General features: G+C 41.4%; 1 protein-coding gene across 1 annotated transcript in view; it reads right to left on the bottom strand.

Annotated features, from left to right (window-relative positions):
- The window catches only part of CUL4A (cullin 4A), a 49,631-nt gene that overhangs the window by 14,975 nt on the left and 20,021 nt on the right, over positions 1–14,635 (bottom strand). The window contains exons 10-14 of the mRNA XM_069970798.1: positions 12,951–13,018; positions 10,338–10,456; positions 9,802–9,994; positions 8,014–8,118; positions 5,870–5,980 (exon numbers count right to left, since the gene is read on the bottom strand). Coding sequence (XP_069826899.1) covers positions 5,870–5,980; positions 8,014–8,118; positions 9,802–9,994; positions 10,338–10,456; positions 12,951–13,018 — 596 coding nt within the window. The remainder of the gene's footprint in view (positions 1–5,869; positions 5,981–8,013; positions 8,119–9,801; positions 9,995–10,337; positions 10,457–12,950; positions 13,019–14,635) is intronic.

Below are 14,635 nucleotides of genomic sequence, written 5' to 3'. Positions count from 1 at the left end.
GTACCACATACAAATTTGCTGTTTTTGAGTAAAACAACTGGCATTCCTGTACTGTTCTTTCCCCCATGGATCTGATCACTTTCTGGTTTCCGCCGAACTCTAGAGATTACAGCTGAATTGACTATGAGTGACCCACCTTAGCGGATGCCAAGTGAAACCAACCAAAACAAAGCAGGCACATGGGGCACATGTTTAATGTCACATAATGCATCCCTTCAGACCTATTTATCTTTCTGGGGTAATCACTTTAAATTAAAATATAACCTATCAGCCACTTTACAAAGGTGACAAGTGTGCTAAGTCATTTGGTGTGTCACTTATGTGTGACAGTGCAGTGGGGGATGACTTTTCCATGTACAGCACCAGCCTTATACTAGAAGATCTCCCAAACTACTGCATATTCACACATAGGTGACAGGGTAGCGAAACCAATAACTCTGCCATTACTATTCTGCCCTTAGAGAACATCTTAAAGGGGCAGAGAAGTTCCCTTTAAAGACAATTATTAATAACATGTTAATTGCTGTCCATCACAATGAAAAGGCTTGGATTTTAAGGCCCAGAAAATATGATTTACAAGTGAGAGTCCATGTTAGAGCCTCTTTAACCCCTAGCCGCACCAGGGCGTTATTGCCGGTCCCCCGCTGCCGTGTTCCCCCGCTGATGTGTCCCCTGAAGATCCTCAGTCCCCCGCTGCCGTGTTCCCCCGCTGTGGTGTCCTCTGATCTTGCTGCCGCCCCCCTGATTCCCCCCCCCCCCCCGTTGCCGCCAATACCGTTGCTTCCACCGCCGCTGCCGCTGTGCCGGAGGGTCACAGCAGATGTCTCTCCTTCCCCCTCCTCCTCGCAGAACTGGCTCCCCGGATCCCGTAGCTCAGAGTGAGTTCCGGGACCGGGGAGCCAATGCTGCGAGGAGGAGGGGGAAGGAGCGATCTCTGCTGTGACCCCCTCCTGCTGCAGCAGCATGGCACATGCTGCTATATACTGTGATTGGCAGCTCTGTGATCAGAGCTGCCAATCACAGTATCTGATCGTGACAAAGCATGGATGCAGGCTCTGACCCCTCACTTTGTGAGGAGATCAGAGCCTGCATCCATATACTGTAAAACACACACACACACACACACACACACACACACACACACACATATATATATACACACATAATAAAAAGTACCCCCTCCCCTGTGATCTCCCAGTAATAAGGGAGATCTTAGTGTCCGTCAGTCCGCGTCCGTTAGTAAGCGCCAGTCAGCGTCCGTTAGTGTCAGTCAGCATCAGTTAGTAAGCGTTAGTAAGCGTCAGTTAGCGTTCGTTAGTAAGCGTCAGTCAGCGTCCGTTAGTAAGCATCAGTGTCAGTCTGTGTCCATTAGTAAGCGTCAGTGTCAGTCAGAGTCCGTTAGTAATCGTAAGTCAGCATCCGTAAGTAAGTGTCAGTAAACTTCTGTGCACACACAGACATAGGTGCTCCTTCTCTTCTGAGCCCTGTTGTGAGCCCGTACAATACTTTATGTTCACAAATGGGGTATTTCTGTGCTCAGGAGAAATTGCTTTACAAATATTGGGTTTTTTTTACTCTAAACTTTTTGAAATTTGAAAAATGTTGGGTTTCACCAATGTATAAGTGTGAAAAATGTGATTTTTCATTTTCACGGCCCACTTTTGCAAAAAACTGTGAAAAATCTGTAGGGTCCAAATGCCCACTGTACCCCTTGTTACATTCCTGAAGGGGTGTAGTTTTCAAAATGGGGTCACTTGTGGGGGGTTTCCACTGTCTCGGCACTAGGAGGGCTTTGTAACTGTAACATGGTCTCCTACATTTATTCCAGCCAAATCCACACTCCAAAATTTAAAGGGTGCTCCTTCTCTTCTGAGCCGTGTTGTGCGCCCGCACAACACTTAACGTCCACAAATGGGGTATTGATAAAAACTGCAGATTCAGAGGAATAAATGTTTTATTGCATTTCACTTTCTATAGCTGTGCGGTATGAAAGAAATAGAATTGAATTGGAATGTCTGCAAAGAAAATGGAAATTTTTACTTTTCACACTTACTTTGCAGTTATTCCTCTAAAATGCCTAAAGGGTTAAAAACTGTTTTAAATGTCAATTTGAATACTTCAAAGGGTGAAGAGTTCAAAATGGGGTGAATTATGGGGGTTTCTAATATCCAGGCCTCTAGAATATGCTCCAAAACTGAACTGGACCCTAAAAAATTCTAAGTTAAAATTTTCACAAAAATTTAGAAAATTGCTACTAAACAATTACGGCCTCTAAAATCCTAAAAAAGTTAACGCATGTTCACCAAATGCTGCCAACATAAAGTAGACAAGTTCTAGATATGAATTAATCAATAATTTATGTGGTATAACTATCTTCCTTATTGGCAAAGACTTTCAAATTTAGAGAAATGCAATTTTTTTAAATTTTTCACATCATTTTGGAGTTTTTCTCAAAAAAAAGTTAAAGGTATCGGCCCAAATGCACCACTAACATAAAGTGGAACATGTCACGAAAAAACAATCTTGAAACCACAAGGATCGGTAAAAGCATTCCAGAGTTATTAATATATAAAGTGACACGTCATATTTGAAAAATTTGACCGTGTCATAAACACCAAAACTAGCTGTGTCCCCTAAGGGTTAAAGTGAATATATTGAGCTTTTATAATGCAAGGAAGAAAAAATAAAAAGTGGATAAGTAGTGAAGGGGTTAAAGAATTGGTCATTTCCTGATGAAAGGGCTAATTTTTAAATCAACTGACAAAGTTACATATGTTTGTAAATTACTTCTATTTAAAAAAAAACTAAAGCCTTACAGTAATTATCAGCTGCTGTATGTCCTGCAGAAAGTAGTGTTTTCTTCCCCGTCTGACACAATTCTCTCTGCTGCCACTTCTGTCCGAGACAGGAACTGTTCAGAGCAGGATAGGTTTTCTGTGGGGACTTGTTACGGCTCTGGACAGTTCCTGTCACAGACAGAGTAGGCAGCAAAGAGTGTGTCAGACTGGAAAGAACACACCACTTCCTGCAGGGCATACAGCAGCTGATAAGGACTTTTTTTTTATATTTATTGTGCTATCTAAATGTCCATTGTTAATGAATACTTGTAGGAACTTGTTTTTATATGGTGCAACATTTTACAAGTTGTTACCTTTTATTATATTCTGACAAATGAAAAAAACAAACAAACTAAAAAACTGTGAAATTATTCTCACCACTCCCTATAGCAAAGACTAGAACATCATTCTACTAGTTTTTCGCATGTGACCTTAAATGACTAAAGTAGTCAATGTGGCCAGTATTCCCTATACAGCACATCATGATGCCTTGCCAATGTGTCACATGGAGGGCCACAGCCAGATTACATTTATCATTCACACTTCCAGACTGTGCACAGGATCTGCTGTGACAGGGACAGAGTGTGTATAATATATGCAATAGCATTCAGTGCAATGCCAATTTGCTAATTTCTAGCCTACTGCAGAGAAAGACCGCAGTTACTCAACTTGCCATTGTTTAAACTATGCTGTTTCACCCAAGTTCTTGTTGAAGTTACAACAGGAGGATTTCTTATATAAACTGGTTTATTGTAGTCGTCATGAAGGGTGTAATGTAAAGTACTGGCATGAATCAGAATCCATGTCTGTCCAACCTGGAGCTGTCATGTCGGGAGTCAATAACTGTTATCCTGGGCCTCTGTATGTCTCTGTCCATCATGTACACCAAACTTGTGTGCCTTAGACATTTATGTATATACCTGTATGGAAGACTAGATTTAACAGACCCATACAATACTTTCAACCCCTGTTCTGTCAACTGTGAATGTCTCAAACCAAAAAGAAGGTGGGATACCACCACCAAAAAACAAATGCAGGACCAAATGCAAGGAAATATATAATTTATCTTTTATTCACATATATGTAGAAAAATAATATACAAAATACTTTAAAAACAGTATAGGAGCTGATACATGAACAGATCCCCAGGAATTGGTGGTAGTAGATATATAAAACACAATAAATATCCACGATACAAAAAAATGTATACAGTAAATGGTGTTATTAATCTACATAGGCAGAGCACTGGGCATTGGGAATATTATATGAAGGGATATGTAAAACAGATACAAATACAAAACCAATGGCCATAACCATAAATACTAGCCATAGAAGTTGTCCTTAGTGCAATGACCACCATACCACTCACCCGACGAGCGTTTCGCATATTAGCTTTATCGAGGGTGACAACTTCTATGGGTAGTATTTATGGTTATGGACATTGGTTTTGTATTTGTATCTGTTTTACATATCACTTCATATAATATTCCCAATGCCCAGTGCTCTGCCTATGTAGATTAATAACACCATTTACTGTATACATTTTTTGTATTGTGGATATTTATTGTGTTTATATATCTACTACCACCAATTCCTGGGGATCTGTTCATGTATCAGCTCCTATACTGTTTTTAAAGTATTTTGTATATTATTTTTCTACATATATGTGAATAAAAGATAAATTATATATTTCCTTGCATTTGGTCCTGCATTTGTTTTTGGTGGTATCATCCCACCTTCTTTTTGATTTGGTGTATAGGGTTTGAAAGAGGACCTGTTTATACATTTGGATCACATATAGGTATGCATAAACTGTGAATGTCTGCAAAGTGTGTAGTTTATATTGAATCATTTACATTGATACTGTAACATATCGATATTATATAACAGCATGACAGAGGATTGGTAGGCAATACATTACCATTATCTAAAGAAAACATCATGGGAAATATTCAGTACAAAAGACGACGTTACACAGCTAAGCAGATTTGTGGTGGTCACCCAGCACATATATTTCAGCATGGGCACTATGTGCCCCATACACTTGTCTCCCCTCACTATAGCTATAACATACAGTATATAGGTAAAGATGGAAATTCACATAGGAATCTGTACGGTCAAAAGAGTAAACAGCCTAACCAACAGGCCCATTTATAAAGAAATTCACTTTACTTTTGTCAAAAACAACTTCCAATAGGGGCCTTATTGGTATCTCAAGTAAGAAAGAGAGCACAGATCTCAGATACAACATAGTAAATATGCCCTAAAGCTACAACTTTCCATTAAAAAGAACATGTACTGTAGCATCTTTATAAGAGTTACAGATACGCTCACATTCTTATCATTCAGTAAAAATGTTTCACATGACAACAGTACTCCCCTTTTACACATATTCATTCAGGGTTGTGATCTACAAGTGATCTGTAAGTGACACATTACATCTGTATCCAAAACATAGGACATAAGAGATGCAGACAGGATTGTTATTCAAAAGTTTGTTTTCTTTGTCATCTATGTCAGTCATTCTATAATGTGAACTACTGTATATGATGCAGAATTCATGCTTAGCAGGGGTTTTACCACAATGACAACTTATCACTTAATCACAGTGATTGATATGTGGAGGATCAACCACATTGGATCCCTATTGATCATGAACCCCATGAAGTGCTCCTGTTTGACTGGGGCAGTGGTCAAGTATGCACACTGCTGCTCCATTTGATGTCTATGTGATTGCCAAAGATAGTGTTACATAAATGAGAACCTATTACATATAGAGATGAGTGAACTGGGTTCGGGTTCGAGTCCATCTGAACCCGAACGATCAGCATTTGATTAGCGGTGGCTGCTGAACTTGGATAAAGCTCTAAGGTTGTCTGGAAAACATGGATATAGTCATTGGCTGTATCCATGTTTTCCACATAGCCTTAGGGCTTTATCCAACTTCAGCAGCCACCGCTAATCAAATGCTGATCGTTCGGGTTCGGATGGACTCGAACCCGAACCAGTTTCGCTCATCTCTAATTACATACCATGTTTAAGTTTCGACAACATTGATTTTTCTGAATCAACAGATGCACTTTTTCCAACCAATAGTCTTTTAGCAAGGTCTTTCTTATAAAACGCCTCAAACACATCTTTGCCTGCAAAATAAAGGAAAACAACAAAATGTTATTTCAGTGTATCAGCTTAATATCTTGGAGGAAAACTGAATGCAGATATTTTTCATTTTTGTTATGTGCATCTGACACCACACCACATTTCAGATGTCTATTTGACGTGTTCTTGGGAAATCAACACGACACATAAAGCAGATGTATCCACAGACCCCATCAGCCAAAAAGTTTCATTTGGCCTCCATTTTGGAGTTTTTTTTTTTTTTTTTAAGATGTTTTATTAGCATTTTTTATGTATGGAACATACATAGATTTTGGTGGTTTTCATAGGGGTTTTTGTTTATTTGCTAGCGAGAACATCAAAGACCCCTGCAATACTCTATAGAGTAAGGTCCAGTAGAAAAAAAAAAAGTATACCACGCAGAGACCATTTTTTTAAAGGGTGTCAACATATGTGTTCCAACATAGGTGTGTTCCAAGGCTTCTATCATAATTTTAAGGAAGTGGTATATGTTAGGAAGTCCTCCAACATGTACCCTGCATGACACTGCCAAAAATCAGTGTAAAAAGAGCCACAGTCTCCAGAATGCCTGTTAAGTTCATTCCACACTTGCAATCTCCTCCTAAACTTTCCTTCCTCTCCCTGTCAATTCCTTCTATAGTCAGTGCAGGCTGCTATACAAAACTGTGAGAAGAAACAGCTGCATGTTCAACCACTAGGCAGAACAGTCTAGGATGCCTCTAGCATGAAGGAAGCATGCTTAGTACTAGTGCCTGGAAGCCTATGGGAAGCTTCTACTAGAACCTGACCACAGAGAAGACTGCTTGTAGTCAGGATCAGCTATTTACAGGGAACCTATCATCATTTTATGCTGCCTAAACCATGAGTCATCGGGGTAGTCCCTGGACGCTTATACACACTTACAACTCACTTAGGCTGGGTTCACGCACAGTATATTTCAGCCAGTATTTGGTCAGTATTTTGCAACCTCAACCAGGAGAAAACACAGAAAAGCTCTATTCACACAATGGTGAAATTGAGTGGATGGCCGCCATATAACAGTAAATAACTGCCATTATTTCAATACAGCGGCCGTTGTTTTAAAATAACAGCAAATATTTGCCATTAAATGACGACCATCCACTCAATTTCAAGTGTGTGAACATAGCCTGTGTTTTCAATCCACTCCTGGTTTTGGTTGCACTATGAGGACCACAATACTGACTGAAATATACTGTATGTGAACCCAGCCTTAGGCTTTTAATCCACTCATGGTTTTGGTTGCAATATGAGGACCACAATACTGACTGAAATATACGTAGTGTGAACCCAGCCTGTAAATGTATACTTAAAGCGAATGTACCATCAGGTACATTCGCTTTAAGTCTTCCCATGGATAGAACGGTGGCGGCGTAAGGAAGCCAGTGCAGTGGTCCTTTTTTTTTAACCGCAGCCTGGTTCCAGTGTACGTCGGTGTTCCATTCACGGGCACCGGCCGGGGTTGAAGCACTGGAGGTGGGCTGGCCTGCCCCCAGTCGTAGAGAACACACGCCCATCTATGACGCATCTCCATTGATTCTAATGGAGCCGCATCATAGACGGTCCGGGGCTTTCCTCCCACTAGGGGCGGGCCAGCCCACCTCCTGTGCGTCACCCCCCGGCTGCTGCCCGTGAATAGACTGCTGCCCTGAATAGACCGCTGCCGTGCGAGGTAACCGGGCTGCGGTTCTAAAAAAACAACGTGGTACCGGCTTCCCCGAGCCGGTGCCGTTCTATCCATGGGAACACAAAGCAACTGTACCTGATGGCACATTTGCCAGAAGATTTATTATAAAGTGGTATATTTTTATATTTTATAGTTGCTAGAGTGAAAATTGAAAGTGAATATCACACTAAAAATTATATAATTTGTAGCACAATTCTAAAGATCAGATGCAGAACTATAAATGAGTCATATAAAAAAGTGTTACCACATTCTGGGCAAGAAATCGAAGGAAACCACATGGTTCGGTATGTTAACACAGTAGCCTAATGTTTACATAAAACATGACCAACATACCATGAATGAATCTAAAAATGATCATAATTTTATCAAGGCATCGCTCCAGTTCTTCATCTGTGGCCTCTTTGTTCCCAGAACGTAGCTTAGAATCGACATACTTAGCTGTAATAAAAATACAATGGACACAGGAACATGTAAATCCTTGTAAAACATGAGATCAAGCTAATAAAAATTCAACCAGTTTTTTAGGTTTACGATGTCTAGTTACATTATGGCTATGCATATTGTTGTCACACTTTGTTTATGTAGAGTGGATGAAAAGGTCTACACAACTCTGTTACAAAATGGCAGCTCTTTGTCAGGTTAAAAAACATATCAAATCAAGTTATTTCCGATTTATTTCCACAAAACTAAAATAATGTAGATACATAAATGTGAACACGTTGTATAATTGGGTATGTGGTTGTATTAAGAACAAGCCAATCACATTTTAATTCATGTTAAATTGTAGGCAGCACACAGCTGCCATCCTTTCAAGAGAAGTTGGACTATCAATACTTTTATTGTAGTTGTCTAAAGCTGCTATATTATTATTTTTATTAAAGAATCACCTAAAAAACACGTTTTATTACAGCTCTGAAGTGTCAAAGAAGCATTAGAAAATAGGAATAACCAGCTCTCCAAAAATATTGTGCAAAAAAAAAAAGTTTGTAGCATCATTTGCATTAGGGACGAAGCATCTGTGCTGCCTCTATCAATATTTTTGGAGAGCTGCAGTTTGTTCTATCTTCTACCCATTTACCCTGATCAAGGTGTTGCACTGCTTGCACCTGCTACAACGTTCTCATTGGACTGTGCTGCTTTTCTACAATATCTATCTAGCTCACATGTATTGTTAAATGACTACTTAAAGGAGATGTCAGGCGAAAATTTTTATTAAAGTATTGTATTGCCCCCCAAAAGTTATACAAATCACCAATATACACTTATTATGTGAAATGTACATAAAGTGCTTTTTTCCCTGCACTTATTACTGCATCAAGGCTTCACTTCCTGGATAAAATGGTGATGTCACAACCTGACTCCCAGAGCTGTGCAGGCTGTGGCTGCTGGAGAGGATGATGGCAGAGGGATGCTCAGTGTCCCTCCAGTGCCCTGTGTCCCTCAGTGTCCCTCTGCCATCATCCTCTCCAGCAGCCACAGCCCGCACAGCCCTGGGAGTCGGGTCGTGACATCACAATTTTATCCAAGAAGTGAAGCCTTAATGCGGTAGTAAGTGCAGGGAAAAAAAAGCACTTTATAGGCATTTCCCGTAATAAGTGTATTTGCATAACTTAAAATACTGTACAATAGTTCTCCTTTAAAAGTTTAAAACTTAACTAATAAAACTGGCCATTATGGCTTATACAGGCCTGGTCATTAAGGGATCAAAAGTTTCTCAGCTGGTGTTCCTCCATATTTAGAACTGTGGTAATGTTAATTTTGCTTTAATGTTAGTTTCAATTGTGCTCTCTCTATCATCTCGATGAGGGGAAAGTTGCAGTAGCAACAAAAGCCAGTCTCTGGAAATGTATACTGCTCCCACAACAACACAAGTCTCCATCCAAATGGTGATATATAGGTGGAAGAGGAATACAACAAACCACTCTGACTGTTAGTATATGAAAATCAGCTCATTGCTATACATCTGGGGAGTACGTAGAAGTGTCTTTTTATCATTTACAATCTTGTACCTGCATTACACTGCTTTGTTCAGCATCAGTGCCAACTAGAGATTCATAGCAGATCTATGCATTAACTGAAGTGACATAATAGAGGCCATCAAGCAAAGAACTTTCTGGCTACCTATAAGTTCTGCCGGCTTATTTGCTCTCCTGTTGATAAACGTTTCAAACGATTCCTTCATAACATTGACAAACTTCTCATTTTTCTGGAAGCAGACATCAATGATATGGTCCACCTTATCCTTGAAATCCAGCAACTCTTGTACCATGTCCTTATCTTTTTCTGGATTCACAACTATCGAGCTCCCAAAATTCTATAAAAGACATAAATGCATAAGACAATGGAAATAACACAAAGGGTAAACACAAAGAATAACCATTACAATAAATAATAAATGACATGGTTTACATAGCTGACTAGCTTTCTGTTTCCCATCAGAGTAGCCTCTGGTAGTCAAGGCAGAAAGCCCCCCTCTCTTTCTCTCTCTAGAGGACCTCTATACACATAGATGACAGCAGATCCCCAATCTCTTCTGATGCCATGTGTCTGGATTTTTAGAAGCATTTTATACTAGATTACTAAACTCACGGATGTAAGGAGTATAGTGATTGGCGCTTTATATTTGTGTAAATATGATAAAATAATTAGTTTCATACTTTAATGTACTCTCCCCAGTGCTGCAGCAGGATTGACTGACCACCTCTGACCCGACTGAAGAGTTGATACATAAGAGTCAGGTCTGAAACTCTATTCTCATCCAGCATGTTCTTTAGACCTGCAGGTAGAAGACCACACACAGCTATTATAATCACACAGGTATTTACCTAACAAGAAGCACTGTGCTTTCCATATTATACAAATAAAAAACACTCTTCGGACACAATTTAAGAGGGTAGGTGTATGGAGGAAGCAAAAGAAACAACCCTCACAAAATAAAAATTCTGAATTTGCTTTTCTTATAACACTATGTTGTGCCATTTCTCAGTTTTCCCTAGAAATATGGTATTCATTAGATAATATTACGATACCATCTCCCTTGTCAAAGTTGCATGTCCCTCGAGTCTGACAGCTCTGAGGGACAAGGTCAGGTGAGTAGTGACACACACCCCAACTGGTAACACACATTGTCAATTTATTCATAAATTTCTATAAGGAACAATGAAGGAACACCATTAACATGGAGTTATTAAGCTGTCTTATAGTAAGATTGTCTTTATTGTACACAGCAACTAATCAGCGTCCAGCATTCATCAATATATACAAGCTGAGCTGGGATTTTTGGCTATAGGCAACAGAGATTATGTTTATGATAAGACAGCTTGAGAAACCTCCATCATGGTTCAAAGAATTATTTCATTGTCAGGAATGCTGACTAGAAGTCTACTGACGTAAACTGAAACCCTGGAGTTTGGCTCACAGGACCCACAGTCTGGACTTGCGACCATAATACGGATGTACAACTTCAGCTATTTTATGCTTTTCTTAAAGCGGCAGCTTTCTCCCCAATGAACCTGCTGATATGCTGCAGATGTTCTTACCATGAAGACTGCAGTTATGTTAATGAATCCTCTCTTCTCCTCCTCTTCATTCTTTAGATATTGCCTAATTGCCCCTATGCTAATGAGGGGCGTCACAGACCAGAGCACCAGCTTGGCCTGCTTAGTCCGCCCCCTCTATTGACGCTCACTATGCTTATAGAAATATGCATAGTGGGGGGCCCTGAGCACCCCCCTCGGCCTGTCCAGCACGCCCCCTTCCTTGCTGCTTAGCTGACAGCCGATCAGGAGCCCATGAAAGTATATCGCTCACTGCTAGAGTTTGCAAATAGCAAAAACGCAATCGACACTGGGAGCCTGAGCTGAGCTTTACCATCCAGCTTAATACAGGCTCCGAGCACCGATCACACTGCTGCCAGCTGCAAACTGTGGCAGTGAGCAGTATTCTTTCCTGGGCTCCTGATCAGCTGTCAGCTAAGCAGCAAGGGAGGGGGCGTGCTGGACGGGCCGAGGGGGGTGCTCAGGGCCCCCCACTATGCATATTCATATAAGCATAGTGAGCGTCAATAGAGGGGGCATCACTGGAGGGGGTGGACCGAGCTGGCGCTCTGGCCGGTTGGGTGACGCCCCAAATGCTCTTAAGCCCCTATATTAGCATAGGGGCAATTAGGCAATATCTAAAGAATGAAGAGGAGAAGAGAGGATTCATTAACATAACTGTAGTCTTCATGGTAAGAACATCTTCGGCATATCAACAGGTTCATTGGGGAGTGCCGCTTTAAGCCTGTCTTAGGCTGGGTTCACACTGCCTTGTTGCAGTCTGTTTATAAATGGCTACTTTCAACGTACAGAAAAACTCAGTTGATCCGTTTTTTTTTTTCTATAATGAAAGTCAATGGGAAAATGGATGCAAACGGATACACACAATTGCATCAGGTTTTTTTCCCCATAAGACGGATACGTTCAACGGACTGCAAAAACACAGTGTGAACCCAGCCTTAAGGTGTATGCAGACGTAATGGCCGAGATGCAGTTTTACTGCACTCTGCAACAAGTATGGATAAGGCTCATTAACTGTAAAACCATGGCAGCTTGCACTAAAACTACACATGAACCGTACCATACTGAACATGTGTGCTCCTAAAAATATGCCCCGCAATTCAGAAAGTAAAGACTAAAAACATTGGGTGTGCATTGAAGATAAAATATAAGATAAGGCACAAATAGCCCATTGAGGCACAAATGGCTCAATCAAGTAAATAGAGTTAGATGCTTAGAAGGATGGTTTTATAAGGCAAAAGGGAATAAAACAGCTAAACCATTAAAGAAATGGGGCAGGTGGTAGGTGCTTTTTTTTTCTTTTTTTCCCCCCTGGCCTGGGGGTGGGGGGTGGGGGGGGGGGGGGGGCGTTGGAGCGGGAGGGGGGAAAGGGCATGGGGGGAGGGGTTGGTATGTGGTCAAAAAGATATAAAAGGATATAAATGGTATCGCTAAGACAATGTCAACTGTCATTTATAATAATATATATGAGTAGTAAGCTTTGTGATATATGTTAACACTATGGTGAAAAATTGTCATATATCCTTTTGTTCCTTTTTTAAGGTACTGTTATCTATAATAATGTATATGAACTGTAAGCTATGTGATATATGTTAATACGCTGTTGGAAAATAATCAGGAAATGTTATGTATCCTTTTGTTCCTTTTTAATGTAAAGTAAATGACAAAAAAATAAAGAATAAAAAAAAAAGATAAGTCACAAATAGAGATTACCTTTTTGTAAGATGGCAACCAAGTGTTCTCCTAACAGTTGTTTCTCCACACATGCTATCAAAGGTTTACTGTGTGAGAAAAAATAGGACATTACTTCCTAAAGTGTACAAAGCTGGCATGCATGCATTACATAATATGTAATAATGAGACACTCTGGTCTGGGGACGACTCTGTAAGCTTACACTTCTTACCCTTTATTAACATTTTCCTCTATTGCTGTGGAAACACTCCTCTTTGTCCCTACGTATTCACTAGGTCTCAGGGACCTCATATTTATAGTTATGCAGTGTCACATGGCCATATTATTTAATTGCCACCATAGGAGGCACATTTACTATGTAAGGGTACTACTAGACAGGCCAATGAAGGCCCGTCCAATAATGTAAATGAGTGCTGATCTGCTAGAATTGCTGAGCCTATTACACGGCTCGATAATCGTTTAGCATGGGCTGCAAGGGCACAGTTAGCGATGTCCTTGCAGCTCTAGCCCTAAACTGTTATTTCATTACCTCTCCACACTCCCGGTCTTCTCTGCCCTCTGCTTGCTTCCTGGCTTCAGAGCACTCTGACCTGACAGAACGCTCAGCCAATCACTGGCCAGGACTGCCAGTGGAGTGTGCAACAATTTTAAAGGGGTATTTTCCATCACGACTAATATAGTTAAACTCCTCAAGTAAAATATTTTTGCCAATACATTAATTTATCAAACTTGTTTCCTTCTCCTGGATACACGAGCCACTGCGGGCATACCAGACCACTGCTTTTAGAGCCGAGTAATGGCCGCTAACCTACACAATGAGCTGTTAACAAAGTAAGGGAAAGAGTGGACACATGAAGAGAAGGAGACAAGTTTCCTAAATGTATGCATTTGCAAAAATATTTAAAGGGGTATTCCAGGGAAAATCAATAATTTAGCAAAGGAAAGGGTTAACCAAGGTTAACCCTTTCCTAATATACTTACCTGTCCTTTAATGGCCCCCCAAGGAGATCTTCGGTCCGGTCACGTGATCTTCCAGCTTGTGGCTCGGATCCTCTTCTCCTTCCAGTTCGGTGACGTCACCCGGCCGGCGTCCGCTCTCCGTCTCATTAGCAGCAGAGCACTGAACCCTGACTGGCTTGGTAGCGTGTAGCCAATCAGGGTTCAGTGCTCTGCATCCCCACCACGCTTCAGAGTGGGGGTCCCCTGAGGCTGCAGTAAATTATCAGGGGGGTCGTCGGGCTCAGTGCCGGTCACCAGTTACATGGGCCAGCAGGTAAATGCGGGGTCTAGCATCCATCATCACTCCGCAGAACAACCCCCCCCGCGCGTCAGCGATGCCGACCGAGTCCCCGGAGGGGATGCAGCGGGCGGCATTACTTCATTCATAGCTACCAGACACCCGGCTGCCCGCCGCATCCCTTCCCCCCAGGGACTCAGGGTCGGCATCGGTGGGGAAGTAATTTTTATCGGCTGCTGGTCCCCCCCCCCCGGCCCCCCTCCCTGTGTCCCTGTCAGAGATCACTCACCCCCACCCCCCGGAGCGTGCTGCTGGCCCCGATCTCTGCACTGGTCTGAAGCACCTGTACTCAGCTGACAGGCTCTGTGTGAGTGAGGCAGGAGAGATTTCTGTCTTGCTCTGTACAGCTGAGTACAGGTGCTTCAGACCAGTGCAGAGATCGGGGCCAGCAGCACGCTCCGCTCTGGG

Source organism: Dendropsophus ebraccatus, chromosome 5, assembly GCF_027789765.1.
Source record: "Dendropsophus ebraccatus isolate aDenEbr1 chromosome 5, aDenEbr1.pat, whole genome shotgun sequence".
NCBI classification, from domain to species: domain Eukaryota; kingdom Metazoa; phylum Chordata; class Amphibia; order Anura; family Hylidae; genus Dendropsophus; species Dendropsophus ebraccatus.
This window is presented reverse-complemented; position numbering and strand designations above follow the sequence as displayed.